The 27,293-nt window shown below is 39.5% G+C and overlaps 1 protein-coding gene across 1 annotated transcript in view; it reads left to right on the top strand.

Moving 5' to 3' along the window:
• The first annotated feature begins 6,023 nt into the window (after window positions 1–6,023).
• The window catches only part of shtn2 (shootin 2), a 36,779-nt gene continuing 15,509 nt past the window's right edge, over window positions 6,024–27,293 (top strand). The window contains exons 1-10 of the mRNA XM_048184647.1: window positions 6,024–6,172; window positions 6,606–6,655; window positions 7,338–7,398; window positions 7,558–7,652; window positions 8,221–8,389; window positions 8,533–8,630; window positions 9,305–9,386; window positions 9,464–9,558; window positions 23,219–23,353; window positions 23,601–23,748. Of these exons, the coding sequence (XP_048040604.1) occupies window positions 6,136–6,172; window positions 6,606–6,655; window positions 7,338–7,398; window positions 7,558–7,652; window positions 8,221–8,389; window positions 8,533–8,630; window positions 9,305–9,386; window positions 9,464–9,558; window positions 23,219–23,353; window positions 23,601–23,748 (970 nt within the window). The 5' untranslated portion in view covers window positions 6,024–6,135. The remainder of the gene's footprint in view (window positions 6,173–6,605; window positions 6,656–7,337; window positions 7,399–7,557; window positions 7,653–8,220; window positions 8,390–8,532; window positions 8,631–9,304; window positions 9,387–9,463; window positions 9,559–23,218; window positions 23,354–23,600; window positions 23,749–27,293) is intronic.

Here is a 27,293-nt window from a genome sequence, read left to right as displayed (position 1 = left end):
TCCAAAAGAAATCCTCACTGATCAAGGCACGGCGTTTATGTCACGCACGTTACACGAACTGTACGAATTATTGGGCATTAAATCGGTTCGTACCAGCGTCTTTCACCCACAAACGGACGGGCTGGTGGAACGTTTTAATCGCACGCTTAAATCCATGATTCGTAAGTTCGTTCAAGAGGACGCCAAAAATTGGGATAAGTGGTTAGAACCTCTGTTATTCGCAGTGCGAGAGGTCCCGCAAGCCTCCACGGGGTTTTACGCCTTCGAGCTTCTCTTTGGACGCCAGCCCCGTGGGGTGCTGGATGTCCTCAGGGAGGCTTGGCAGGATGGACCATCTCAGGCCAAAAACGAAATTCATGATACTGGCGACGGTGATTAGCGGAGAGGATGATCTCGGGCCAGAGGCGAATTTAAAAACTCAATCCCTCGCTCTGATCCCGGGAGGAGATCATCTCTCGCCCTCCCAGCTCACTGATTTATCTAAATTGCAAACAGAATTTGCAGACGTGTTCTCTCCCCTGCCGGGACGTACCAACCTCATTCAGCACCATGTCGAGACGGAGCCGGGCGTGGTTATTCGCAGCCGGCCGTATAGGTTACCTGAACATAAAAAAAAAGTAGTTCAGGACGAATTAGAGGCAATGCTGAAAATGGGACTAATAGAAGAGTCCAGCAGTAACTGGGCGAGCCTGATAGTTTTGGTTCCCAAGACCGACGGCTCGGTTCGTTTCTGCGTGGACTATCGCAGGGTGAATGCAGTGTCGAAATTCGACGCGTATCCAATGCCGCGGGTGGACAAAGTGCTTGACCGGCTAGGTGCGGCTCGATTTTATTCGACACTGGACTTAACGAAAGGGTACTGGCAGATCCCCTTGTCGCCTTTATCCAAAGAAAAGACAGCTTTCACGACGCCGTTCGGATTACACCAATTTGTTACGCTTCCGTTCGGGCTGTTCGGGGCACCGGCTACCTTTCAGCGACTCATGGATAAGATTCTCCGGCCCCATGCTGCGTATGCGGCTGCCTATCTAGATGATATTATTATCTATAGTAATGACTGGCAGCGGCATATGCAGCATGTGAGAGCCGTCCTGAGATCGCTGAGAGGGGCTGGGCTCACGGCCAACCTGAAGAAGTGTGCAATTGGGCGCGTGGAAGTAAGGTATCTGGGCTTCCACTTGGGACATGGGCAGGTGCGTCCCCAAATTGACAAGACAGCAGCGATTGCAACCTGTCTGCGTCCCAAGACCAAAAAGGAGGTTAGACAGTTCCTCGGGCTGGCGGGATATTATGGAAGGTTTGTACCTAATTATTCGGCCCTCACCAGCTCATTGACTGACCCAAGTGAAGGCTGCTCTATGTGGCGGGCCATTGCTTCACTCTCCTGACTTTTCTCTCCCTTTTCTGTTGCAGACTGACACGTCGGACAGAGGGCTGGGTGCTGTCCTGTCCCAGGAGATAGAGGGTGAGGAGCGGCCGGTACTGTACATTAGCCGTAAGCTCTCTAAGAGAGAAGCTAAGTACAGTACCGTAGAAAAGAGTGTTTGGCTATCAGGTGGGCCGTCCTCACCCTCCGCTATTATCTCCTGGGACGGGAATTCACTCTCTGTTCAGACCACGCTCCCCTGCAGTGGCTCCACCGCATGAAGGATACCAACGCGCGGATCACTTGTTGGTATCTGGCTCTACAGCCTTTTAAGTTCAAGGTGGTCCACAGGCCGGGTGTTCGGATGGCTGTGGCCGATTTCCTCTCCGAAAATGAGGGGGGGGGGGGGGGGCTGAGTCGGGTGGTGGGGGTATGTGGTGAGGGGGGCGTGGTTCAGCAAGGTCTGCAACCGGAGAGAATAGCGGGAGACGCTTGGTAAGTGAGTGGGTTGAATACAAATCACGAACACCTGTTTCTCATTCCAGTGATTGGCGCGGAGACAGGACAAAACGCCGTGAGAAGCAGGAGTGTGTGAGAGAGAGGGGAACTGCTGACTGAGTCGAGTCGAGGTTCTTGGAGTGAAGCCCTTGTGGATTGTGTATACCAAACTTGGAGAGAAGCCCTTGTGGATGGTGTATACCGAACCTGGAGTGAAGCCCTTTGGGGATTGTTTATTTTTGTTGTTGTGCGTTGCACAGACTTTATGTTGAACCTTTTTGAAAGTTAATAAAGGCTCAGTCAGCAGTTGTTCGTCGACCCTGACCTCTTCCTTCCCCCAACTACAAACTTAAGTGTACTACAGCACTTTACCTAATTTTTTTTTTTCTTGTAACACAAGTAACGTAATTTTATTGACATCAGTAACTGTAATCAAATTACATACATTTAAAATGTAATGCATTACATTACTGCATTATCAGGAAAAGTAATTAGAATACAGTAAGGTGTTATACCCAACTCTGAAAACAAGCCGTTTCCAGATCCCCGGCAATGTGACGTCACATTAGCCACAGGCCCCGCCCACGAATGTTGACAGACACTGCCGTTTTAACGGTTTTCGGTGTTCTGTAGCTGGATGGATTAATTCACATAGCTTTCTCCATTTACTCCCTAAATCTGAGCCGCTGAAGACGAGTTGGATTAATTTTGTTTTAGAAGAAAATGCTCCCTCAACTCTACTGAAATTCGTTTATGTCTGTGCGAATCATTTTACACCGGACTGCTTTGTGAATGAATGTCAATACAAAGGGACAATACAAAACAGAGACTGTGTTAAAAAATTTGTTACTCAAAGATAGATCAGTAAACTGATCGTGATCTATCTTACAGTCTCCAGCAGGCCTGGATTGGCTAATCCGGAGCACAGGGAGAATTCCCGGTGGGCCGGTCTGTTTACTTGGCCGCGAGGGCCGGTGTTGTCATGTTGACGTGGCCAAATGTACTAAGCTGAGTAGTCTAACTTTTTCCTTAAAACCAGTCAGTGACAGATTTAGGCCTGGACGACATGGGCAACGGCCCAGTGCAGCATCTTGCCAGGGGTGGCACGGGGCACCCGTGCAAGAAAAAAACAAACTAACGAATGCGCGATCGGGTTTTTACCGCTCATTTGTACGTAACATCAATGATATCATGTCACTCTATGGGTAAATTAACCTGGTCAGGAGGGACTCGGAGTGTGCGCCCGGAGAAGACAACTCACTCAAAAGTATACGAGAAGAAGGGATGAGGTGACGTCTGTAGGGGGAGCGTGACAAGTTCTAAATCAACACTAAATTATGCTAAGGCAAAAGGTCTAAGCCACCGGAGGCCGATTTAAGTAGCATAAATAATAAAAAAGGAAGAGGGGAAACACACAAAAGATAAAGCAGCTATTACTCATATTGTAATAATAGTAGGCAAATAATAAAATATAGGGCCTATTATGTTGCTTGCTATGCTATTACACATTGGCCAACAATATTCAATTTTTTGTCCAACTAGTTTACATAACCAGACAGTAAAATGTGATTTTGTAACATACTGTAACTTTTTTTAAACAAATGTAATACTTTAATATTTTACAGTAAAGTTGTGCAATTTTGTAGGATTTATGGTATTTTGCGTTATTTATTTGCCTCAATTTGTAATAAATTAAGTATATACATTTATATAAAATAGCACAATTTTTTGTCAAATCGACTTTAATAAAGATCTACATTTCTCAATTTCATTCATAGTGATAGAAAAATGTGCCTGGGTTTAGTGGACGATTGCTGCCATCTACTGGAAAGCAAACACTTAATTAAATTAAAATAACATGAATTTTTAACTGCAGCCACTAGATGGCTAGAGAATTAATCAATGGTTCACATTATAAAATTATTATTATAACAATAAAAATGACTCTTTATCAAATTTTAGCATTATTTGTACTATAATTTTTGAAGATATTTTTGGAAAATACAATTAATTACAAGGCTGTAGAGAACAGTGCACTATTGCACTTATATACTGAGGTTTTAATTACATTATTTTAATATTGTCAGTCGTGAATTAAAGTGGACCGGTCTAAGGCATGAAACTCCAGGGCTGAAAATGAGTCCCAATCCGGCCCTGGTCTCCAGAGTGATACTGGATAAGGCAGTAATGAAGGTGAGAGCACTTTATTACAGTTCATCGGAGTTGATTTACGGATATAAAGTTGCCCAGTTTATTAAGCACCACCCGAACAGGTGTTTCTGTGTACTTCGCTGTGTATGTTTAAGATAATGCAAGGGAGAGAGAGAGAGATGACAATATTTTAATGCACACTTGCACTGTGTTTTATTCAGCTCTTTCAGTGATTTTCTAGAGTGAAAAAGGACACTTCATCTTTTGTGTGAAGTACAATAAACGTCATAAAACTCATTGGTAAGGTCGAATGGGATCCGGTACAACAGGCTTGTACTAATATAGTGAATAAAAACAAGAAGACAATATAAGTTATAACTGTAATTGAACTAAACTATACCTGTTCTATCTCCATGCAGTATATATTCGCAGTTTCTGAAATTATAGTGCGTCCTGACTAACTCCTGACTGACACCAGAGAATGAGCTCTTGAAGCTCCGCCCTCTTAGGCCGAGCGCAGCAGCTCTTTGCATTTAAAGGGAACACACTGAAACGCCGTGTTTTTGCTCAACCCCAAAAAGTGGCATTTTTAACATGCTATAAAAAAATTATCTGTGGGGTATTTTGAGCTAAAACATCACATACACACTCTGGGGACATCAGAGACTTATTTTACACCTTGTAAAATGGGGCATAATAGGTCCCCTTTAAATACATATTGCCCACCGCTCTGTTTTTCTAAAACTACCTGGGTGGTGAAGGCACGGGTGCAAGAGCCCTTTCATCGCTGCTTGCAGCTTTAATTTTTTTTTTTTTTTGGTTCATATGTGACATATGTGACATTTTTTGCCATAATAGTGTGAACAGCACAAACCACATAGAATCTGATCTTTTCAATTCCGATTAGGGCCACTTCCATATATGTGGTCCTAAATCCGATACAAGATGTTTTGCAATGTGACCCCAGTCTGAAAAGTCAAATCAGAATTTATGTGACTTAACGCACTCTAGATCAACATTCGTCACAATTCTGCGCTCATTGAAGAGTTGCAAAAAGTACTCAGTGGAAGGAGTGATGTGTCAGAACTCATATTACAGTGACAGCTCTACAAGCAAAACATCAAAAATGTTTAAAAACTCTCTTTTTTCGCATCCTTGTCTTTGTTTTTTATAGTGCTTGCGCATAAATTTGCTGGCTTCTGCGGCAGAATCAGTAATAGTTTTAAAGGATTAGTTCACTTTAAAATGAAAATTACCCCATGATTTAAGCCATCCTAGGTGTATATGACTTTCTTCATTCAGACGAATACAATCGGAGTTATCCATATTTAACACATTATGAAGTAAAATAACTACCGCCAGATCACCTTCCATATTTAACTTACGAAAAAGCCTTTTAAGTTGTTTCGTAAATTGAAAACGGAAGGTGTAGAACGTAGCAAAAGCGCTTTGAACTGCGAGAAGCATTACACTTTCTTCCTAAGTTGAATACCATGAAACCATCTATAGCTTTCAAGATACCAGACAAATCTGTTCTTTACTGGTTATGCAAGAGAAAGCATGGCATTGATATGGACATTAATTATAATCGCTCTTTGCATTGCAACTAAATTCTATGAATCAGTAGTTTAGCAACTTCAACAACCTCATGAAAACAAAACTAACGATCAATTCTACACTGTAAAATTCAACCATTGCAGGACATTATAAGTGCAAAAGCTTAACAGCTAAAGCATGATACAAAAAGCCAAGATCAGGAAACACACATCCTGACCTTAAATGCTTCAGAATTAATCATCTTATAAGTGCATAAACATGTTCACATTTGTTCAGACAACATTGTCACTAAAATAAGACTGCCCATACTTTCACAAAGGACAAGCATGATGAATGTTGCTTTATCAAATCTTTTCTAAACAGCCATTGTTGACTCAGTTAACCATAAAGGGCAACGCAGAATGGACTTTTGTATCATTTTACGTAACAAAATAGGAAGAATTAAAAGCAGAGCGGTACCTTAGTTTCAGTTCTTCCTACCAAGTACACTGTCATACAGAGAGCGACAGACACAGAAGCAGAGAAGGATTTAGAAGCTTAGACGCTAACAAGAAGCTTGAGAAATGATGTGGAATCTTGGATCGGATGAAATAGTTTCAGGTTGGATACATTTTTTTTCTTGTTTTGAAATGTTCGTTCTAAACTCTAAAAATTTTCTTTTATTCTACAGGATAAGCTGAGTAATTAACTACAGTTATGGAAAAAATTAAGAGACCACTCCAAGTTCAGAAATCAATGTTAAGTGGTCTCTTAATTTTTTCCATAGCTGTATGTTAATAGTAACCGATAAAAGTCAGTCATTAGTCCAATTACTTGGAACAATGGTCATACAAAAACATTTGACCACAGAATTTCGTTAATGACCAATTTTACAGTTATCTGTAATAATAACATTACATGTATAGCACACAAGTTCAATAAAGAAACATTCAGAATGCTTTTTTTTCAGATTAATATGGCTGCCTTTCACTAATACTATAAATATAGATGAAATGCATGAACAATCTGAAAACTTCAGCTGTTGTCTTCTTAGATTCTGAGGAGGAGAACGCCCTGTCTTCAGAAGATGAAAGAGACATTGAGGTAATTTCTGCTCAACTTAATCTGGCTTTGTTCAGAATGCATATGATAGCATTACTTATACGGCACAGTATACACTATATGTGTCTTTTTAAAAAAATAGTATATAAAACATGCAACATATTTTAAACAATACGCTAGATTAATGTCACATGACATTTTTGCATGCTTAACGGAGCTGTGTCCTGGTTGAGCAGATTGCATCATGGGATATGGTATTCTACAGAGTTCAGAGAAACTTTATTGTCTATCGGCAATGATAGAAATTTTTCTTAGGTTAAAAATTTCTATTTTTCTACAGCGTGCTCTATTGTAAATATGTAGCAGGTCATTTGCTATTCCAGAGCATTTTAACACAGCATATCCGTACCTCATATTATAGAAACAATAAGTCGAGGCGAATAAAATCAGGCCCCTTCTTGTTGCAACTACAATCAATGCCTAAATAACAAGAACTAATATCACAAATATGAGAAATAAATTTGCAATTGTGAGTGTAAAAATACAATATGATGCACATAATCATGCATTATTTGTCCTCTTATGTTAGTGTTCCATTTCAAACATAGCCATTAAATCTCTGCAAACAGATCTCTTTGCTTAAATGCTGCACCCATATTTCAGTAATGGATTTTTATGCAATTTTTTTTTAAATGACTTTGTCATTGTATAATCTGCTATACAGTGCGAGATTCTGGAGAAAGAGCGAGATGAGGCGAATAAAAAGCTGTCAAGGATGGAGGAGGGTGAGATATCTATGGGAGTCTTTTAGTATTGCAATATCCTCATATCAACTCATCTACTGTGGAAAAAAAAAAAAAAAACATTTATGGCTAAACCTTGGCATAACTCAATGCAATATAAACTACATGAAGTGTCACTAATTAGATTTAAATAACTTTCAGCCTCTTCTCAACTGCTCAAGGAGCTGGATGTTTTAGAGATGCAGTTTCAGATTGAGCGGTCCTGCAGGGAGACCGCAGAGGCCTTTGCACTGAAGGTAGGTATACTTCCCTTTTCCCATAAGTCTAACAGCTTGTATTTGTTCTATTGATTATTTTCACATCCCCCATATTGGTTACAAGCTCTATTATGTTTTTCAAACTGAGTCATTTATCCAACATTCTTAAGAATGAAAGTTCTTTATTGGCATCTGTAGTTCCAAGAGGAAGAATCTTTCCATTCCAAAAAAGGTTCTTTATAGTGGAAAATGGTTCTTTAGATTTTTAGAATGTTCTTCGCATTGAGAAAAAAATCATTCACATTTCAATTCATTCACTGAAAAGTTCTTTGGAGAACCAAAAATAGTTCCTATGGCATTGTGGTGAAAACACTCTTTTGGAACTTTTATTTTTAAGTGTGAAACTGAGTTTAACTCAAGAATGGATTATGGACCTGGCCAATGGTGCCATATACTCATTCACCTTCAAATATTATACAGTATACAGGATATTGTTCATATTTGATTAATAAAGAAAATGGCGAGACAAACCTCATATTGAGGTTTAACACTGTAAAAAAGTCACCATGCCACCCTTTCTCAATCTTTGGGACTTTTGAACCCACAGGTGACAAAAGATTTCAAGACATTAAAGAGGCAAAGCCAAGCTATACTTCCCTTGATTCAAGAAATGCCAGAAAACTTCTCCATCCTCGAGGCTGATCCCAGCTCTGAGCTGGTCCCTGAGGAAGAGGGTGGTGAAGATCCGCTTCTCATGAGTCAGAACCAAATTAGAGGTGGGACCCATAACCTCATTTCTAAATAACACAAGCCTTGAAAGCTATTAAAAATATACATTCCCATAATAAGGATGTCCAAGAATAGATAAAGTAAGGATTTTGGCACTTTTTTTTTCTCTCCAATCTGTTTGTAATTACAGAACTGCAGTCTTCTGTAGACCGGTTACTTGGGGAGAAATTTCAACTCAGTGAGCAGGTGGAGCTTCTTAAGAAAGAGAAGGAAGATTTGACAGAAAAGGTATAATGGCCTAGTGTCTGCAAATGGGATCATAATCACATGAAAGCCCAGATAAAATATGGGCGTCCTGATTTCGCCAAAATTCCTGTCCGAAAATGTAAAACTAACCATATCCCTTCCCTTAACCCTGGCCACAAGTTATCCCAAAAATCACAGGGAAATGATAGGTGAATAACACTGATGTAGAAGCACCTAACCCTGGTTGTAAGCCTAAACTTGACAAACTTTTAACTTGTCCCTCAAATCTGATTGGTCGATTGGAATGTTGATCCAGGAATGTTTTGCACTTGGTGAAATCAGGTTCTGCATAAAATATGGTCATGTTAGAAAAATGACCCTGTTAAAAAGTTTAGTTTACATATGCCTGATTCTTAATACTGTGTGTCATTAACTGGATAATCAATAACTCTTTTTTTACCATCTTATTTTGTTAAAATTATTAACATTTTGCAGATTCTGCAAGGTATATGTAGGTGTTTGCAGATTCTGTAATTGTATGTTCATATAAAGGTACATGTTCATGTCAGAGCATTCTGACAAAATTTGCCTCAAAAGACAATGTTTTTTCCCTTCAATTTTACAGATTGTTATGGGGCTTGTCTGTGCTCTACTTTAATTATTTGTGGGCTTAAATCCAAAAACTTTGAACTTCAAACTCTTTTTCTATTCTTAAGTTGGTGTTGGAAGTTGGGGAGAAAGAGGCCCTTCTGAGGAAGTTCAGTAAGCAGAGTAGGACTGTGAATAAAATCAAGAGAGGTGAGTCACCTGAATAGATTTTACCACTGATTAGCACATACAGAACGACAGATTCACTGTAGTTTCTCTGTCCCCAGTGTCCCAGCTGGTTACAGAAGAGTTTACAGAGATGTCTCAGAAGCTTGAAATGGAGCAAGGACTCAGACAGCATGCTGAAGTTTTTGCACACCAGGTACTCTTTGAATTGGAGAAATCAGAAATAATCTAATTTGACAGTGGGGTCAGGATGACTGAAGTTAGATAGCACAACACAGACACCCAAAAACTACAGCAGCTCACTGGCCATTCATTCACACATACTGCTTTTAATTTAAAATTTGGCTGAATCCAAAATTGCATACTTTCCTACTATATAGTAGGTGAAAAACAGTATGTGACCAAAGTAGTATGTCTGAATTCACAGTACTCATAAAAGAGTAGGCAAAAAGTACCCGGATGACCTACTACTTCTGGCAAGATTCTGAAGTGTGCATACAATGGACACTTTACTATCCCATGAGGCCACGGGAGAGGATTTGTGAATGGCAGTGAAGCAATGTATCTGATGCTGGTAAGTCACACAATAATGACAACATGGCGAATGTAGTACGTCTGTACCTACTCAAGAGAGTATGCTATTTCAGACACAGCCTTTGTTTTCATTTAGAGGCCATGTATTGTCAAAATGACAGCAAATGAGCTACAGCAGTTCGCTGACTTGAGTAGCTGTAACATTGTCTGGAAAAGTTCTGTATATCTGTGAACAAAGCGTCAAATGAATCAGTTTCAGCGGTTTGAAATGTTTTTGAAAGGACATACGAGGTCTGCTGTCAAAGAATTTGAGCTATGCAAATTTAAACTTCCAGCATACAAAAACTCCATAAAACAGTTTTGAAACGACCTTTATGCAGTGCTCGCCATTGTAAAGACTTTAGTCTAGTTTATCCCTCACAGCCTTGTTTTCATCCATGTTAAATTCAGTACGGTGTCTAACCTGAATATGGTCTATTTTATGAAGGACAGTTTTGTTGTAAAGTATGATGAAATACAGCTGTCTGATAAAAGACAGCAAGCCACTGAATACATGAATAAAAGATGTGGTCAATCTGGCAATTTTCATGAGTAAAGAAGGCCGTGTCCTAGGCCCTATCCCAAATGGCACACTTCATGTGCACTTTCAGTCTTGTGGACTTACAATGGCCGCTGCATGCGCATGTCCGTTAAGTTCACAAGACCGTAGGGACCCTTTGTGGCTGCTATGCGCCCTTGATATGCATTTCTGCTGGGCCCACAAGACTGTGAGCTACGCAGAGGACTTTACCCCGCAGTCAAAGTGGCATTACGTTGTGAAAGTGCGGACTCAGAGGAAGACCGTGAGGGTTTAGGGTGCCATTTGGGACAGGGCCCTAGTTAAGGTGATGATACATGTGGCAACTTTTTGAGCAATGTTGTCAGGCAATGTTGCCAAGCAACGTTGCTTGGGCACTTTCCCACTGAGAATGAGCAACAAATTTATATCTGGATACGTTAGATCAGTCGGAGGCATTTTTTTGAGATCCTCCAATCAGAATGTTAGCAGCCGATCACGTGACCGGTTCGGAGATTTCAGAAAAAATTCAAACAAGATGGCGGCCTCTCAGCGGCAGTGAAGCGGAGAGAAAAGGAGTGTGAACTTATATCTTTTTACGCTAGCAAATTGTCATGCGTCAACCTAAAACAGGGAATTTACATCATATATTGCTTAAAATACCAACAACCGTCCAATGTAATGCGTATAAGCTGTAATTAAGTTATTGAATGTTTTCAGTTAAATACTAAAAAGACAAGAGTTATTTAACGTCTGTAGTAGCGTAGGCGGTAGGGCATAAGGAACATGAATGTAGCTTTTGATGCGATCGACGTGGGTTCAAATCCGCCTTTTGCTGAACTCGCTCTTCTCCCTTTTCCTATCACAAATCAGATCGGAAATGCATTTATTTTATTTATTTTTATTATTTATTTTCTAAACACGTAAGACCTTCGTTCATCTTCGGAACACAAATTAAGACATTCTGATGAAATCCAAGAGCTCTCTGACTTCTCAATAGACAGCGATTTAATTACCACTTTCAAGGTCCAGAAAAATACTAAAGACATTCTCAAATAGCCAACATGGCTACAGTGGTTCAACCTTGATTTTATGAAGCGATGAGAATACTTTTTGTGCGCAAAAACAAAACAAAAATAACAAATTTATTTAACAATCTCTTCCCTGTCAGTCTCTTAAAGTGATGATACACATGGCAACTTTTTGAGCAATGTTGCTGGGCAATGTTGCCATCAACGGGCAACCTGGTGTGACACAGGTCAACTAATTAGGGCAGTTAGGGCAGACAGTTAGCAGCAACCAGTCAGAGAGGAGCAAATCTATTGCCAACCCAATAAATACTTTATAATAAACTCTTGTTAGACACTTTATTTCAACTTTTCAAATATTTTCTTAATTTTTATTAAATATAACTGCCTTTCCGATCTGATTTGTGATGGGAAAAGGGAAAAGAGCGTGTTTCAATCTGCCACGTCAAAGACTTCAATCTTGTGACGTGGCAGGATGGCGCCTGTGTCGGCATGCCGTCAGCTGCTCCTCTGCCTTCTAGTCTGGCTGTATGTATGGTCCTCAAACTGTGGTGCCCTTGTGGTTTATGATCGCCAGTCTCTCTTAGATATTAGATCAACATGTTTTAACTTTTACAAGTCGGATGTGGAGTGTGTTTTCAACAAACCGTACGGGAGTGGTCAAACTGACATTCCGGAGTGTATTCGCCGCTGGCCTCTCAGCAACCCACGGAGGAAGTGCAAGAGGAAACGCGGGTCTCGGGGTGGTCGCACGATTAAGCTGAAAGCCCGTCTGCATGCGGGCTGTATCCCAAGCACCTTTCGCGAGCCGCTCCATGGCGACTCCATGATCTGGCGTCTTCTGGATCAGGCTCACCGGTGGCTTCAACCTGTCCTTCCCATGTTCCCACCCTCCGTCCCGCAGGCTGGCCCTCCTCGGACCGTCCGTCTTCTCCGAAGAGCTGGAGGGGCTCCTGGTATGTTGCGGCCGCTGGGCAAAGTTTCACTCTCCTCTGGAGTTGTCCCTCCACCCAGTATGGTTTTAATCAATGCTCGTTCAGCAGTAAACAAGACTTTTCTGCTGAATGACTTCTTCTCTTCGCATAACCTGGATTTTATGTTCATCACTGAATCATGGATTAAGGATGGTGATCTAACCCCTTTTTCTGAACTGGTCCTGGTTGACTGTACATTTTTTAACTCACCTCGCAAAAGTGGACGAGGGGGTGGGTTAGTGACTGTGATGAAAAACTCATATCGTGCGCATTGTTGCGCCGTCCCTGTGGACATTTACACCAGCTTTGAAGCCCAACTTCTTCATCTTGACTGGAACGGCCCTGTCTGCTTGGGAGTGATCTACCGTCCTCCACATTCAGTTAAGGACTTTATACAGCAATTCACTGATTTTATTGGTAACATTGTTATTAAATTTGACCGTTTTTTATTGGTGGGTGATTTTAACATTCATGTCTGCTGCCAGTCAGACACTCTGTCAAGGGAATTTCTTAATAAAATTGATGCTTTTAACCTGATCCAATGGGTTAAAGATCCCACTCATATCCATGGTCATACTCTGGACCTTGTTCTCTCATACGGAGTGGATATTTCTGATATTATAGTTTCTGATTCTTTGCTCTCAGACCATAGGCCTATTTTATTTTCTATGTCTCTTCCCGGTCTACTTCATGTCTCTTCTAAAGTGTCATCTTTGACCCGGGTTTATTCACCTCAGTTCAGTGAAAATTTTAGTCAGTGCTTCACTAAGTCCTGTTCTCATCTACTCCTGGACTCCCCACTAGCGGACCTGGATGCGGACGAACATCTGAGTGTGCTAAATAGCGCTTGGCTCGATGTACTGAATGAGACCGCTCCTCTAAAGCCACTTAAGCACAAACCAAAGTCTGAATTATGGCATACTGCTGAGACTCGGCTGCTAAGGCAGGATTGTAAAAAGGCCGAGCGTAAGTGGAAAAAGGACAATCTACACATCTCACTACAGTTGTTTATTGGCTTATCAGAGAGCTGCCAAAGCTGCAAAAGCAACCTACTATTCAAACTTAATACTGCTTAATCAGTCAAGACCTAAAATCTTGTTTTCTGTTATCAATTCTGTTGTCAATCCCCCGGTCAATACTATGGGCGCTTCTCAATTCTTATTTGTGCATCCTCGTTTCCTTTCCTCGCTTCCTTTCCTCGCGTCTTAGCTCCACCCCTTCAGGATGCGAGGGAAGGACGCAAGGAAAAGGTGCGAGGATGGAGGAATTGAATCAAGTGAAATGATATATCCTTGCTCTCTTTAGCGTCACTTCAAAGCGTCATCAGTTGCACTCGAGGAATCTATCCACATGTTGTTAAAGTTTGGTTATTTAAAAAATTATAATAAATATTAATAAAGCAAGATGCCCTGTTGAAATATATGAGGTATAAAGTTTATTTAAACTGTAAAAGTAAAACATACATTTAAATTATTGTGACAGATATGAAGGGGGAGGAGAATTTATGCCTGCATCAGGTTTCTCGACGAGAAAGACTTCCGCAAAGGATGCACTGGTGTATCCTCGCTCATGACTCCTCAGAAAGCCTCCTCACTCCTCGATCCTCGCCTCCTCGTGGTGCAATTAGAGAATTGATATGTCCTTCAAGATGGCTGAGCTCGATCGTTTTCCGGGTCATAGGATGGAGGACGGAGGAGCAAGGAGACGAGGAGGGATATTGAGAAGCACCCATCGTCTGTTGCCTCTGTTGCTCTTTGTGAAAGCTTCTCGAGGTTTTTTAAGGGAAAAAGTAATTAAACTAGGGCTGGTAACTGATATTACTCCTATTGAGCTGCCTCTCCCCCCGGAGTTGTCTGTATCTTGGGACGATTTTGAACTCGTCTCCTTTCAGTCACTCTCAGACATTATTGTCAAGTTGAAACCATCCTTTTCTTCATTTGACGTTATCCACCCTAAATTTTAAAGCATATTGTTGATTCGGTTGGACCAGGTCTAGTGTCCTTCTTAAATAAATGTCTTTCATCTGGGGTGGTTCCTGCTCATCTGAAAGTGGCTACTGTCACACCACTCCTCAAGAAGCCTTCACTCGATCAGTCTGTGTTAAAAAATTATCGGCCTATTTCTGTTTTACCATTTATTTCCAAGGTTTTGGAAAAGATTGTATTTTTCCAACTTCAGTCTTTCCTAGCTGTAAATAATCTGTTTGAGCACTTTCAATCTGGTTTTAAGGCTGCCCACAGTACTGAATCTGCTCTTTTGAGAGTGTTAAACGACATCTTTTTAGCCACTGATACGGGTGACTCTGTGGTCCTCGTGCTTTTAGATTTATCAGCGGCTTTCGACACTATTAACCATTCTGTATTAATAAATAGACTGAAATCTTGGGTGGGTATCTCTAGGACAGTGCTAAAGTGGTTCCAGTCATTTTTATCTGACAGGAAATATGTGGTTAGGCTAGGAGAATTTTTATCTTCCGCTGCCTCTCTCCCCTGTGGCCTTCCTCAAGGCTCTATTTTGGCCCCCTCCCTATTTTCATTATATATGTTACCTCTTGGATCTATTTTTAGGAAACATGGAGTGTCATTTCACTTTTATGCCGATGATACTCAAAAATCTATTTACCTTTTAGGAAAAATGATCCACTGGCCATGACTGATCTTTTATCCTGTCTAGAGGAGGTTAAATCCTGGTTATCTCAAATTTTTTTATCCCTAAATGAGGATAAAACAGAAGTAATTGTTTTTGGCCCTTCAGAAAATACGAAAGCATGTAATTTTGACCTGGGATCCCTATCGGCTTTTAGGTCTTCACATGTACGTAATCTGGGTGTTATTTTAGATGACTCACTAAAATTCGATAAACAAATTTCCACTGTGATTCGGGTCCAGTTTTTATCAACTCCGTATACTTGCCAAAATTAAACATTTCCTCACTGTTAAGACCCTAGAGATGGCGGTGCATGCTTTTATTACGTCACGTCTCGATTATTGTAACTCATTATATTGTGGCATCTCCAAAGCTCAAATTGCCCGTCTTCAACTGGTGCAGAATGCTGCCTCTAGATTTCTTTTAAAAAAGAAAAAAAGGGATCACGCTACTCCACTATTAAAGGCCCTTCATTGGTTGCCCGTTGAATTTAGAATACATTTTAAAATATTATTGTTTGTTTTTAAATCATTACACAATCAAGCACCTGGCTACCTATCTGAACTACTGCATCAGTACATCCCCTCGAGAAGCCTAAGATCTGGTGACCAGAACCTTCTTTTAATCCCTCACTCCAGACTTAAGCGTAGAGGTGACCGTGCCTTCTCTGTAATAGGTCCTCGCCTCTGGAATGACCTGCCAGTGGAGATCCGAATGGCCTCTAGCTTGACCACTTTTAAGTCTCTTCTAAAAACCCATCTGTTTTCATTGGCCTACTAGGTTCTATACTCCTGCTTATTATATTTTCTATTTTCTATTTTCTAAATTTGTTGCTCATTCTCAATGGGAAATTGCCCAACATTATACAAAAAGTTGCTCTGTTTATCATCACCTTTATGCAGTTGACTCAGTAAGCACAGTGCAGGCTTCCATGTTTACGTATGAGTCGGCGTTCGGACGTACACAGGGAAGCCTGCATTGAGCTTACTGCATCAACTGCATAAGAGACTGACAGGGAAGAGATTGTCAAATAAAGTCGTTATTTTTGTTTTGTTGTAAATCAATCGTAATACTAAACTGCGAATAATGTAAACCACTGGGAGATTACAGATGGTTGTCATTTCTTGTACTGCATTAAAGGATTAATTCACTTTGAAATGTAAATTAGCCCAAGCTTTACTCACCCTCAAGCCATCCTAGGTGTATAGGGCTTTCTTCTTTCTGATGAACATAATCGCAGAAATATTAATAAATATCCTGACCCATCCAAGCTTTATAATGGCAGTGATAGGGTTCAGTGAGTATGAGCTGAAGAAAGTGCTTCCATCCACATCCAACCATCACAAATATGTGCTCCACACAGCTCTGGAGGCTCTGGACCCGTATCGGCGTCTATTTGTGCGCAGTGGCAGATCCGCAACGAAGGCAGATCGCAGACCCGCCGTGGCTCCGCGATGCATCCGCTCTATGGCAAGCCGTTTTAACATTTAACAGCTAGACTGGATATGTGACCCATCACGGAAACCAGGGACACAAGTCGGCAGCACAACTATCGAGCAAAATGAGAAAGAAGCGTTTTTTTTTTTTCAAAATTGGTGATTTTCTTTTTTTTTGCAGAATCTGTTAGTTGAGATCACGAAGAAGCCTCTCCATGTTTGAGATAGCAGTTTTAGTATATTTAAAAGCGTACATTTTGAGGTTGAAATCAGCTTGTTTTTTGGAGATTCTAGCACGCAGTAAGGGGCTTGTCATTGTCTGTGTGTATTTCCATACTGGATAGCCGGCTTTTGTTTCTTGGCTACTTATTGTGCACATTGCAGCAAAACAGATTTAAAATACTCCATCATTTTTTGTCATAGAGACATAAGTAATATATCAATTGAAACTATAGAATGTCTTCTTTTATTTGTGTACACTCAGAGTAAAAACAAAAAGTTGTGCTTTTTGAAAAATAAAGAAAACTAACATGATGCGTGATCTCTCCTCTCCCTCTGAACAAAGTCCAATCTGATAGTTCTCAGAAAATGAACTGTAACTTATGAATACTAATCACAAAAAAAATACACTTATGTCTAAAGACACGTTGAAATGTCAGGTTTTAAATCGTGTAAGTCAAATCGAAAACAAACATTCTGTGTTTATGTAATCTGTATGAAAAGAGAGCCATTGTCACGGTTCATGAATCCGCTGTCTCATTCTGGTGTCTGTGTGTTCTGTAGTGTGTCACCTGATTGTTTGTGTGGGCGTCGCCGCTGATTATCTGATCAGCGGCAGCTGTTTGCAATTACACCTGCCTATATAACGCCTTGTCTTTCGTCTCATGTTTGTCAGATCGTTGTTTGGAGTCCTGGTGTTGTTGTCTCGTGTTTGCTCGTGTTGTTTGTTCCTTGGACTGGATTTCTCGTCGTTGTTTCCTGTTTCCTGTTTCCTCGTTTGGATTGTTCTCTGGATTTCACCCACGGATTACACGGCACTGTTTCACGGACGCACTTCACCAGTCACCATTTATCTAGACTCTCATCGCCCATCGAGGTCCCTGCGTCACCACTCTCCTGCTGTGTTCGTTGTGTTATCTGTGACTGACCATCTGTGTGTGAAGCCGTCATCCGTCATTATTTACGTGACAGCCATGTCAGAAGTCTGTGATTCAGCTCATTATCCACTAATGCGTCCACGCCCACGGAGCCAGCGCTATTCAGACGCAAATACTGAGGCAATACATGCATTCATTGTCTCATTCGTGTATTTATTGTCTTGAAACGTGTTGATCTGTATGTTAAAGCCATGGTTAGCGACCTCTAGATTAGAAGACATGCCGTTAGTTCCTGGTTCCTATTCTTCTTTGGATGAATTTGTGGACTAAATGTGCACAGAGCACCCTCCGGCTGCAAGTATGAATTGAAAACATAGTATCCAGCACTCATAGTGATGACAATAAATATTGAATATTACTCCTCTGTATAGAAAATTGACATAAACATATGAGGATCCATCAATATTTCTTGAAATGTGCATGCTTTTAAGCTAAAAGCCTATATGAAATGCCACAGAGGTAACATAATTGTTCAGACACTTTGCATCACAGAAATACATTAGGCTATATTTTAAGGTATATAATACCATTATTTGAAATTGTAATAATATTTCACAGTATTGCTGTTTTTTCTGTATGTTTGATATACACCATCACAGAGGGTTTTTTCACAGCCTACCTGACTGAAAGGCCTCATTATTATGCAAGTCATTTCAGGTCATTATTATGTGATTCTTTTGTCTTCTCAGGTGAGAAAATTTCATTTCATGATTATAGTGACTAAAATGATCACGGTTATCACAGAATCCTGTTCAAAAAGTCCTAATGCTACACAATGAAATCAATTCACCAAGTTTTATGTAGAAAACCAGCAAATAACATAAACTTAACATAAACATTAAAATAATAACAAAAAAATGATGGCCAGATTTTAAAGGAGTGTCTTGCAACATGTTATCTCTAAATCATTTTCAGCCTCTAAATCATTTTTATAAAAGTCAAAAAAGATAAATTACTCACATATACAATGCACATTATCCTTTATTATTAATAGTATGCGGTCCATGCAGCTTTACAGGGGGTATGGCTTATCTAAATGAGATGTAAATGAGCCCTATTGTCACTCCCAGCAGGTGAGAATAGGTGAGAACTGCAGAAACTTTAAAGGGGTTTTTCTCCCATTAGAGCTTTTTTGAGTGCCTACCTTCAAATGGCCACAATTTTGGAGACTGCACTTTCAGAATCTGTGAATAACTCAAAATGCCCCAGAATCGACTTGTGTCCCTACTTTCCGTGACTGGTCACATTTCAACTTGTTCAGTCAGTTCTGGTTCTCAAAACCATGAATCCAATAGCTTGTTCTCCATTGTTGCATCTTCATGGATGAGTCATGCAGAAAACTACATACTGTAGTTCAAAGATTAATCAACCTTCATTGAATTGTATGTATAATCAATGATCTTCAACAATTCTGAGTTTGTCTGTTTCAAAAACTAACCAAAAAAAGTAAACACTAAATGTTTAACTTTCTATATTGTCAAAATAAATAATTGCAACAGTTCTATCATACCTATTAAATGGACCTACATACATGCATGCACAGTTTTAACGCAGCTCTAATAGCCTTTTTAGTTATTTCATGACTTAATAGATGACAGAACTACAATGTTGCATGCTCATAGTTTCTTTTGTGCTTTATTTGTAGTGAGTAATATAGCCTACAGCGTATTTGCGTGATTGAAAAGTGCGCAACCTTGCAACCCACCAGTTGAGAAACATTAACGTAAGCTATATATAATGTTTGCCGTTCACTGTTGCTCTGCTGAAGCTCATTCGGCATCTGTATCATTTCCGCGCGCGTCTGCCTTGCGCCTGGCGCTGAGGTGAAGTTGGAGTGCGCAACTGAAAAGTCTCCCGTTTTTTTGTGGTCTTAAAGAAATGGTTCTGCGTTTAAATAAACGCAATACTTGTCAACAAAAAAAGTAGACAGAAACAGCAGTTGTGAGCGGGGTGGCCAAAGGGGTGGCCAAGGCCACCACTGGCCACCCCCTGGCTCCACCCCTGTTTGGGTTGAGTTCCGCGTAAATTAATCATTATTTGACCGTAATTAAATCGCGGAAACGAACCGGAAATCACATTATCTTCTGTTTAGGCAGAAACGCTTGACACCATCTTGTAGAAATGTAATGTCTTGTAGACTCTCGTGTGAAGGCCGTTCAAAAGAGCGCGCGACCAACAGGAAACGGTGCATTTTTTAAATGGTAATTAATTCTTATTGTTTGGTTGCATGAAAACAATAACGGCATGATAGTATAAGGGTTGCCAGCATTTAAAAATAACAATTTATAGCTGCTGTCTCATTCGAGAAATTTCGAAGAGATTTTAGGGAAGAAGGTCCACACAGAGATCACTTTCAAACCTGTTGGTGAATGAGATGATTTCGCGTGAACATGAGCGAAATCTGCATTGGGAACCATTTCTCTCTCAACCGAAACTAGGGAAGGGGGTTACGCAACAAACTTCCTTAATCTGTAAAACGGGTTGCATTGCTTTCAGTTCAGGTCTTTTGTATGTGCTTCATTAAATATAAAGCTGTTTTAGCTACTCAAGATGCCTTCAAATTACAGATCAACATTCAGAAAAGGATAACTAATTCTGTATTTGTATTTACAACAGAGCTAATAACAATTTTATTAGCTATTCAATGGGTGGAGGAAGTTAAGCCTTCAAGGGTAGTAATTTGTTCTGATTCTTTGTCAACTTTAGTTAGTGAACATCAACATCAAGAAAGGATTTAATCTATGAGGTACTTATAAATCTGCTTAGGATTCAGGAAATGGGTATAGTCCAGAGGTTCGGGTTCCTGCACATGTATGAGTACAAGGAAATGAAATAGCAAATGAACTGGCCAAACATACAATGAAACCTATGAACATTGAGGTACAACTTGCATTAAGTAAAGCAGAAATAAAAGAAAGAATGAAAGAACTCGTGAATATAAAGTGGCAGGACTTCGAATAGGACATTTTGGTTTGAATCAATCAAACATCAGTCAGGATTATGTACTACATGCACTGAAGCAGATACTATTGAGCATGTACTTCTACATTGTGCAGTATATACCAAAGAAAGAGAGGAGTTATTTAAGAAACTGAGAAACATAGGATTATTTAATTTCATTCTATCAAATCTTTTAAGTTGTGCCTCAGGACAGACAAGTATTATGAGAGAAATTCTTAGTTTTCTGAAGATAACAGGATTAGAAATTGAGAATTTAGATTTTCATATTAATACTATCTTTTTTTCCTTTCTCTCTCATTCTTCACGTTAATGCTTTACACTCCAGTCCAGTTGGTGGTGGCAATACACCATAAGTTGGCTTGTCAACTGCCATTAAAGTACACATGAAATCAAAATTGACCTTATTTATTTTGTTAGCTCAAATTGCTAGTTTTGTGGTGAACAATTCATCCGTGCAAGTCAATCCACACAAAAAAATAGTTTGGCTTCGTAATATTTAATCAAAATCTGAAAATGCTCCTCCTCTGTGCAACGGTGCCCCTTCTGTAATGACATCAGTTTGACGGCTTGGGTTGAAGATGCCTTCAAAGGAGCAACCAAATATGAGCAGAACCGACGTCCATCGCATGCAGATTGATATCTAAAAGATAATTTTTATTCTTCCTACTAACTTTTGGATATTAAAATTTAATAAAATATTAACAATAAAAACTAGCAAGCTAGGCTAGCTGATTACCTTAAAAGTCAATAGATATCGCCATTCATACTGCTGTGAACACTTCAAGCCGATGCGACAAGACCTGTTTTCCTGACATAAAGCCGACTGGATTGATTCCGCGGCGAATTTCACACCTAACTCTGAAGCTGCTGACAAGGACTTTATTCAAGTTTTTAAAGGCAAAGTTTATTCATATAGGCTACTACATTTCATAGGCTACACAAAGTGATTTACATAAAAGGACTTCAAAATAATCACAAAATAGCTAATCATAACAGATACGTAAGAAATAAAGTAGAAAATAAAATAGATTTCAAATGAATAAAAAAACAAAACAAATAGAAATGGCGATAGTCTACAAAGCAAGAGGCAAAGCAGATAGTGACAAGGTATGTTAATTTAACGTAATCTAATCACAATTATCAAATGTTTGTTCTCAAGACAGGACATAAAAACACACTTCTCACTCATAGGCCTAAGAGCCCTGGCAGACAACATGGCAATATCTGAATCAATAGACAGTCGATGGAAGGAAGTGCAGCATCTTCCGATTTAGTCGAGTGTGTACAAGGGCCATGGGAGTTTTGGGCTGGATTGGGTCAATTCACACTTACAACTATGGACTTACATTAATGAAACAAAGAAAAGAAAACACTGGATTGAGATAACACAGACAAGCACACATTCATTGACCATGCCAGTCTCGCTGGCTCTGTTAATACAGCAGATTTAGCGTTCATTCAGTCTAAATGAGCATCTCCGCATAAAAGTGGCATCTGTCTTTACATCCCTCGTCTCTTCCTGTGGTAATTAGCACCCATCGAGATGGCAGTTTGAAAATCGGCAGCTCTTTAAACCTCTGTCCTTGTTTGACACTTCCTATCTGCCTTCTCTTTTGTCGGCTTTGTATATATTGTTCCCCATTTGCAGACACAGACATAATGGGGGTCCCAACAGGGGGCCTTCACCTGTGAAAGGGACCCCCGATGGTTCGTGCACCACTCAAACTCAGTCTGAATAAGTGGCCACACACCACACAGCTTGAATGACATTCTTTATCACCACCCCTTCCATTTGTCTGTTTTCCCTCTGTTTTGAAAACACATTCATCTTTTCCTTGTTCAGTGTTTTTCTCTAGTCACAGAGGGTCTAATGACGGACTAATTTGAAAGGGAGAAAAAAGTGGCCATCATTGCACAAAGAGACTCGCCCGTTTACTCATCAAGTACATGCACTTTTCCTATAATTGTACCTCCACAGGGGTTGCGCCTGGTGGTTTAGGTCCGCGTTTCTTGCAAGCTGAACGAAAGGGCAGTAAATGGAGGTGAGAAGTGAGAGTCCAAACAGTACGATGCATGACAAACTTTCACTTCCCTTTCCTGCTCGCCGTTTCTGCTTTTCAGCAAGCATGCTTCTTGTTATCTAAAATTTTACATAAATAATGGATGGTTTGATTTTTGGTTTCCCAAACCAATATATATATATATATATATATTTTTTTTTTAATTGCTGTGTGAATTGATTCAATTTATGTTTTGTTCTATTGAATGAAAGTCTTTCAGATAATTCACTGCATGAATAATTAACATGCCCACTAAGCTCAACAATTAAAAGGAAAAGTAGGAAAGGTTGTCAAAATGAGCATTGAATGTTAGCATGTTTAAAAATGAGGAAAAATGTCTGAAGGTTATTTAAAGAGAGATTTAAAGTTTGGTGTGATGGAAAGATGGATGGATGGATAGACAGACAGTCATTTGTATTATTTGTTTAATAGAATATTAGAGTTGCTGTATGGATATTGATCAATTGATCAGGTGATTTATCAAGTGATTGGTCACCTCCACAGATGCTGGTGAAACAGAGAGAAACCCAGAGACAGATTCAGAACGCAGAGACTGAGAAACAACTACAACAGGCCCTGAGTCAAGTGACTGACATCAGCAAAGCTCTGGAAGAGATACGACTCTGTTACCAAAACCAGGTGAGTGTGTCAGTGTATCTGCGCATGATAACGCTCCAGATTTTGTGTCAGAGACAGGCAGTTGTGATGATTATGTGGGTGGCAAACGTGTGACTCCAGCTCATGAAGTTACCCAATCCAGTTTCCTCTGTTCTTTACATCATGTGCAAATAAATAACAGCTGTGCATTAAAAAAAATCATTTTATATTTTTATTTATAAAAAAATAGGTTTAATGGTGTCTTTTTTTCTAATTTGACACAATATAGATGTCACAGACAGCAGCTGAGGATCTCAATGCTCTGACAGATCTGACTGCAGTAAGAACAAAGCTGGAGATCAGCGAGAAAGAGAAGAGCGAGATTGAGTCTCAGCTGAGAGACTCACAGCAATCTGTTACTGCACTTCAGAAGGAAAGTAGGTCTTATTTGAAAATGCTGAAAAAGTACCTTCGATTTCATGAAAGGGTCTCCAAATGTAAAGACAAAAAACACTTGAGATCTCAAATGTTTCACCAAGACATCAGTGAGTTGAAATGGAGGCAGTTAGAGACTTTGGTCCCACTTTATATTAAGTGGCCTTAACTACTATACACTTACATCAAAAAATAAGTACAATGTACTTATTGGGTTCATATTGAATTGCAAAACACTTGTGCTGCTATTGAGGTGAGATATGGGTAAGGTTAGGGAAAGCTTTGGTGGTATGAGTAGGTTTAAGGGTGGGTTAAGGTGTAAGGGATGGGTCAACAGTGTAATTATAAATGTAATAACAGAAATTAATTACAGATGTAATTACATGCATGTGTTTTTAAAATATAAGTACAATGTAATAACATGTATGTACACAATAAGTGCATTGTATCAAATGATTAATTTAAATGTACATAGTAGTTAAGGCCACTTAATATAAAGTGGGACCGAGACTTTTGCTCTCTTGCTACTCAGATTTTTCATCTGACTAAAGGCCCATGTCATCTCACATCTGTCTCCTCATAAGTTTCAGAAGAGATCTCAACAATGTCTCAAACTCAAATTGGCCGAGATATTAAAGTCTGCAGCCAAAGTTTCATATTTTTCATCATGTTCTTACCAAATTATTTTTTTATGGAATTTTAGGAGAAACATCTGAGACAATTTGAGAAATATAAGGTGATGCTTACATTAAACATGTTTGAGACATCTATCATGTATCCAGAGCTTTGAAAGAGCCATTGCCGAGCAATTGAATTCCCCAATGCTGTAAACCCAAACACTGACATAAACCAAATTAAATGAGTTTATTTAGCTAAAATATTACTGAAAGTTCATTGTACTTAAAGGTGCTAAAGAGGATCTTTTTGTCGACTGAGAAACCAAAGACTGTTACTGACTTTTTGAAATGAGCGCATGCGTAAGAACAACCCCCCACTTCACAGCTCATTTCAAGAGAACGCCTCCTAAAACTCGTGCACATATTTTTTTACAGTCTATGATTGGAACACGAGTGTTTACCACTGGCATTCGCTGTGTCGTGTTGGTGAATTCATTATGTCGGACTCACTGCAGGTAACTCATAATCTGCAGTTGTTACTCCTGTCTCCGGACAAAAACATTGCATGCAGCGCCTGTGGAGTGTGGAAAGTTACTGGAGCGCACAGCCGCGCTCGTCTCTCACAAGGAACGTCATGGCAGTGATTGACAAGCCAGAGGGCCAATCCGCACACGTCTCTCACAAGGAATGTCACGGCAGTGTGACGATTTGCACAGTTATTAATCAATTTATGGGTGGAATATGAATATAATAATTCATAAGGTTTTATGAATTATTATTATGCACATACCGACCCAAGGGGGAATTAACCATATATGGTGAATTAACTACAACGAATTATAATCAATCACATATATGGTTAGTTCTGTTTTAATAATTATGTAGAGAACTACCGGTCCGTCCAGCACACCGATAAGTTCACAGACTATTACGACAGAAATATTACCCTGTGGCCACAAGGATCAATTTCTAGAATAGCATCCAAACGTAAAGCAAGGATATTAGAATCAGAACGTTAAAGTGACTCGGTTGTGGTTGAAGGAGCAAGTGAATAAAAGCGTGGATATGATATGTTTAATATACAGCACGGGTAATACAAAGGTTATACGGATAAATGTACACAAGTAGATACAGATACATACAAGTGAAAGTAAAGGCAGAAACGAAAGAGATAATCAAAGCAGGGCAAATTGCAACAGTTCACCTTTAAGAGCCAGCAAGGAAACTCAGCATTTAAAATCGTAAAAACGTTATACTTGCATAGGTTCGTTGGGTGCTTAGAGTTTCGGAGCGCTCGGTTTGATAGTTGTTTCTTCTTCCGGAGGTTGTTTCGGCGAAGTTTCAAACGAAGGTTTAACTGTTGTAATATGACCGGAAAATAAAGAAGAGAGTCCGTCTTGACGGCAGGAACTCGTGCAGAAAACTTGTGCATCGAAAAGACGTGTGTCATGGTATTTTAAGGACAACAGGCCAGAACGCCTTCTTGATAACGTTCTCCAATGATAGCGTTGCAATTTGGCGGTTTTCCACATCCCTTTGTCCTGTCCAACGAGTTAATTTATGGTATGTTGAATCAGTGCATTTTCTTCATAGTATTATTAAACATTGAATGATGCATTTGACAGAAATGTAACGTACATGAGTGAATAGCTCGGATTCACAGCTTTACGGAGAGATCAAACTCGACAGGTGTCTCTCGTCATATAAAGAAGATACACTTTCTACTCTAATACTATCGTTTAACATGAAAACTAACCTACTACAGTCAATTCTACGATTCTACATTAGCAACACATACATGCAACAAGCACCATAGTGGCAGATACATTCATATTTGCAGGTATAATATTTGTGTATACAGTCTTTATGTAGGGCTTTGTATGTGTGTGTGTGTCTGTGGGTGCGTGTATTTTCTTTTTATGACCGTTTGGAATTCGGCCCTGTCTCCTCGAAACCTGATCCGTGGTGTTCGCATCTCCTTTTGAAGTCACAGAGGAGAGTTTTGGGACTTATCGAAATAGTCATAAAAAGAGTCTCGTGATCCATTAGTGTCTGCCGGGCCGGATGAGATGTAAGATTTACAAACCGAAGTTCCGTGAATTGGGACTTAAACACAGTTTATGGTGGGACCTGCTCATCTTTGAGACTGTGCAGACCCTACAGCATTGATTGACAAGCCAGAGGGCCAATCGTTTATGCGATGATCGAGTAAACGATTGGCTGATGTTTTTAAGGCCCTACCTCGTGCACAGATGATGTATATTAATATTATTCCTTTCATTGCACCTAATAAATAGTCTTTTATCAGTTAGTAAAGACAGTTTCAAGTAATATTGCAAAAATGTATAAAACAAAACATCCTCTTTAGCACATTTAATAGAAAAAGTTAAATGAACTCAGTAACTGATTTTATTAAGCTAAACTTAAACAAAATGAGTGCAGCAGAATTTAAGTTCCCAGCATGCTTTGCATCAGATTGCGTAAGGAGAATTAATGTTGAAATTAGGTGTTCTTTTATGTTTTTGCACAATATTAGGGTCATTAACGAATACATTTTTTAAAAGTGTAAAAAAAATCATATTGGAGATTAAGTGTTAACAATGAGATTGTTTTTTTTTATATAATCAGTTAACATTGCTTTTGTCATTTTTTACAAGACGGACAAAATTTGTCACCAAAAAAGTCATTGGGTTTAACCAAAATTTTGGTTTTACCATATGACACTGAATGAAAATGTTTTTAAACAATGCTAACAGACTGATATCTAGCTATCTCTAAAAGGACAATCAAACATTTTATATTTAGTACAAGTTTTTAAAATATTATGACATTTTCCATGTTTTATAGCGGTTGTACCGAATGACCTGATGTTTCGGGACATGCGTATGAACAAGTGAAAACATGAATTATTAACAAATAGTTAAGAGAGA

The sequence above is a fragment of the Megalobrama amblycephala genome, linkage group LG3 (assembly GCF_018812025.1).
Source record: "Megalobrama amblycephala isolate DHTTF-2021 linkage group LG3, ASM1881202v1, whole genome shotgun sequence".
In the NCBI taxonomy this organism is placed as follows: domain Eukaryota; kingdom Metazoa; phylum Chordata; class Actinopteri; order Cypriniformes; family Xenocyprididae; genus Megalobrama; species Megalobrama amblycephala.
Note: the sequence above shows the minus strand (reverse complement) of the source record. Positions and strands in the feature narration are given on the sequence as shown.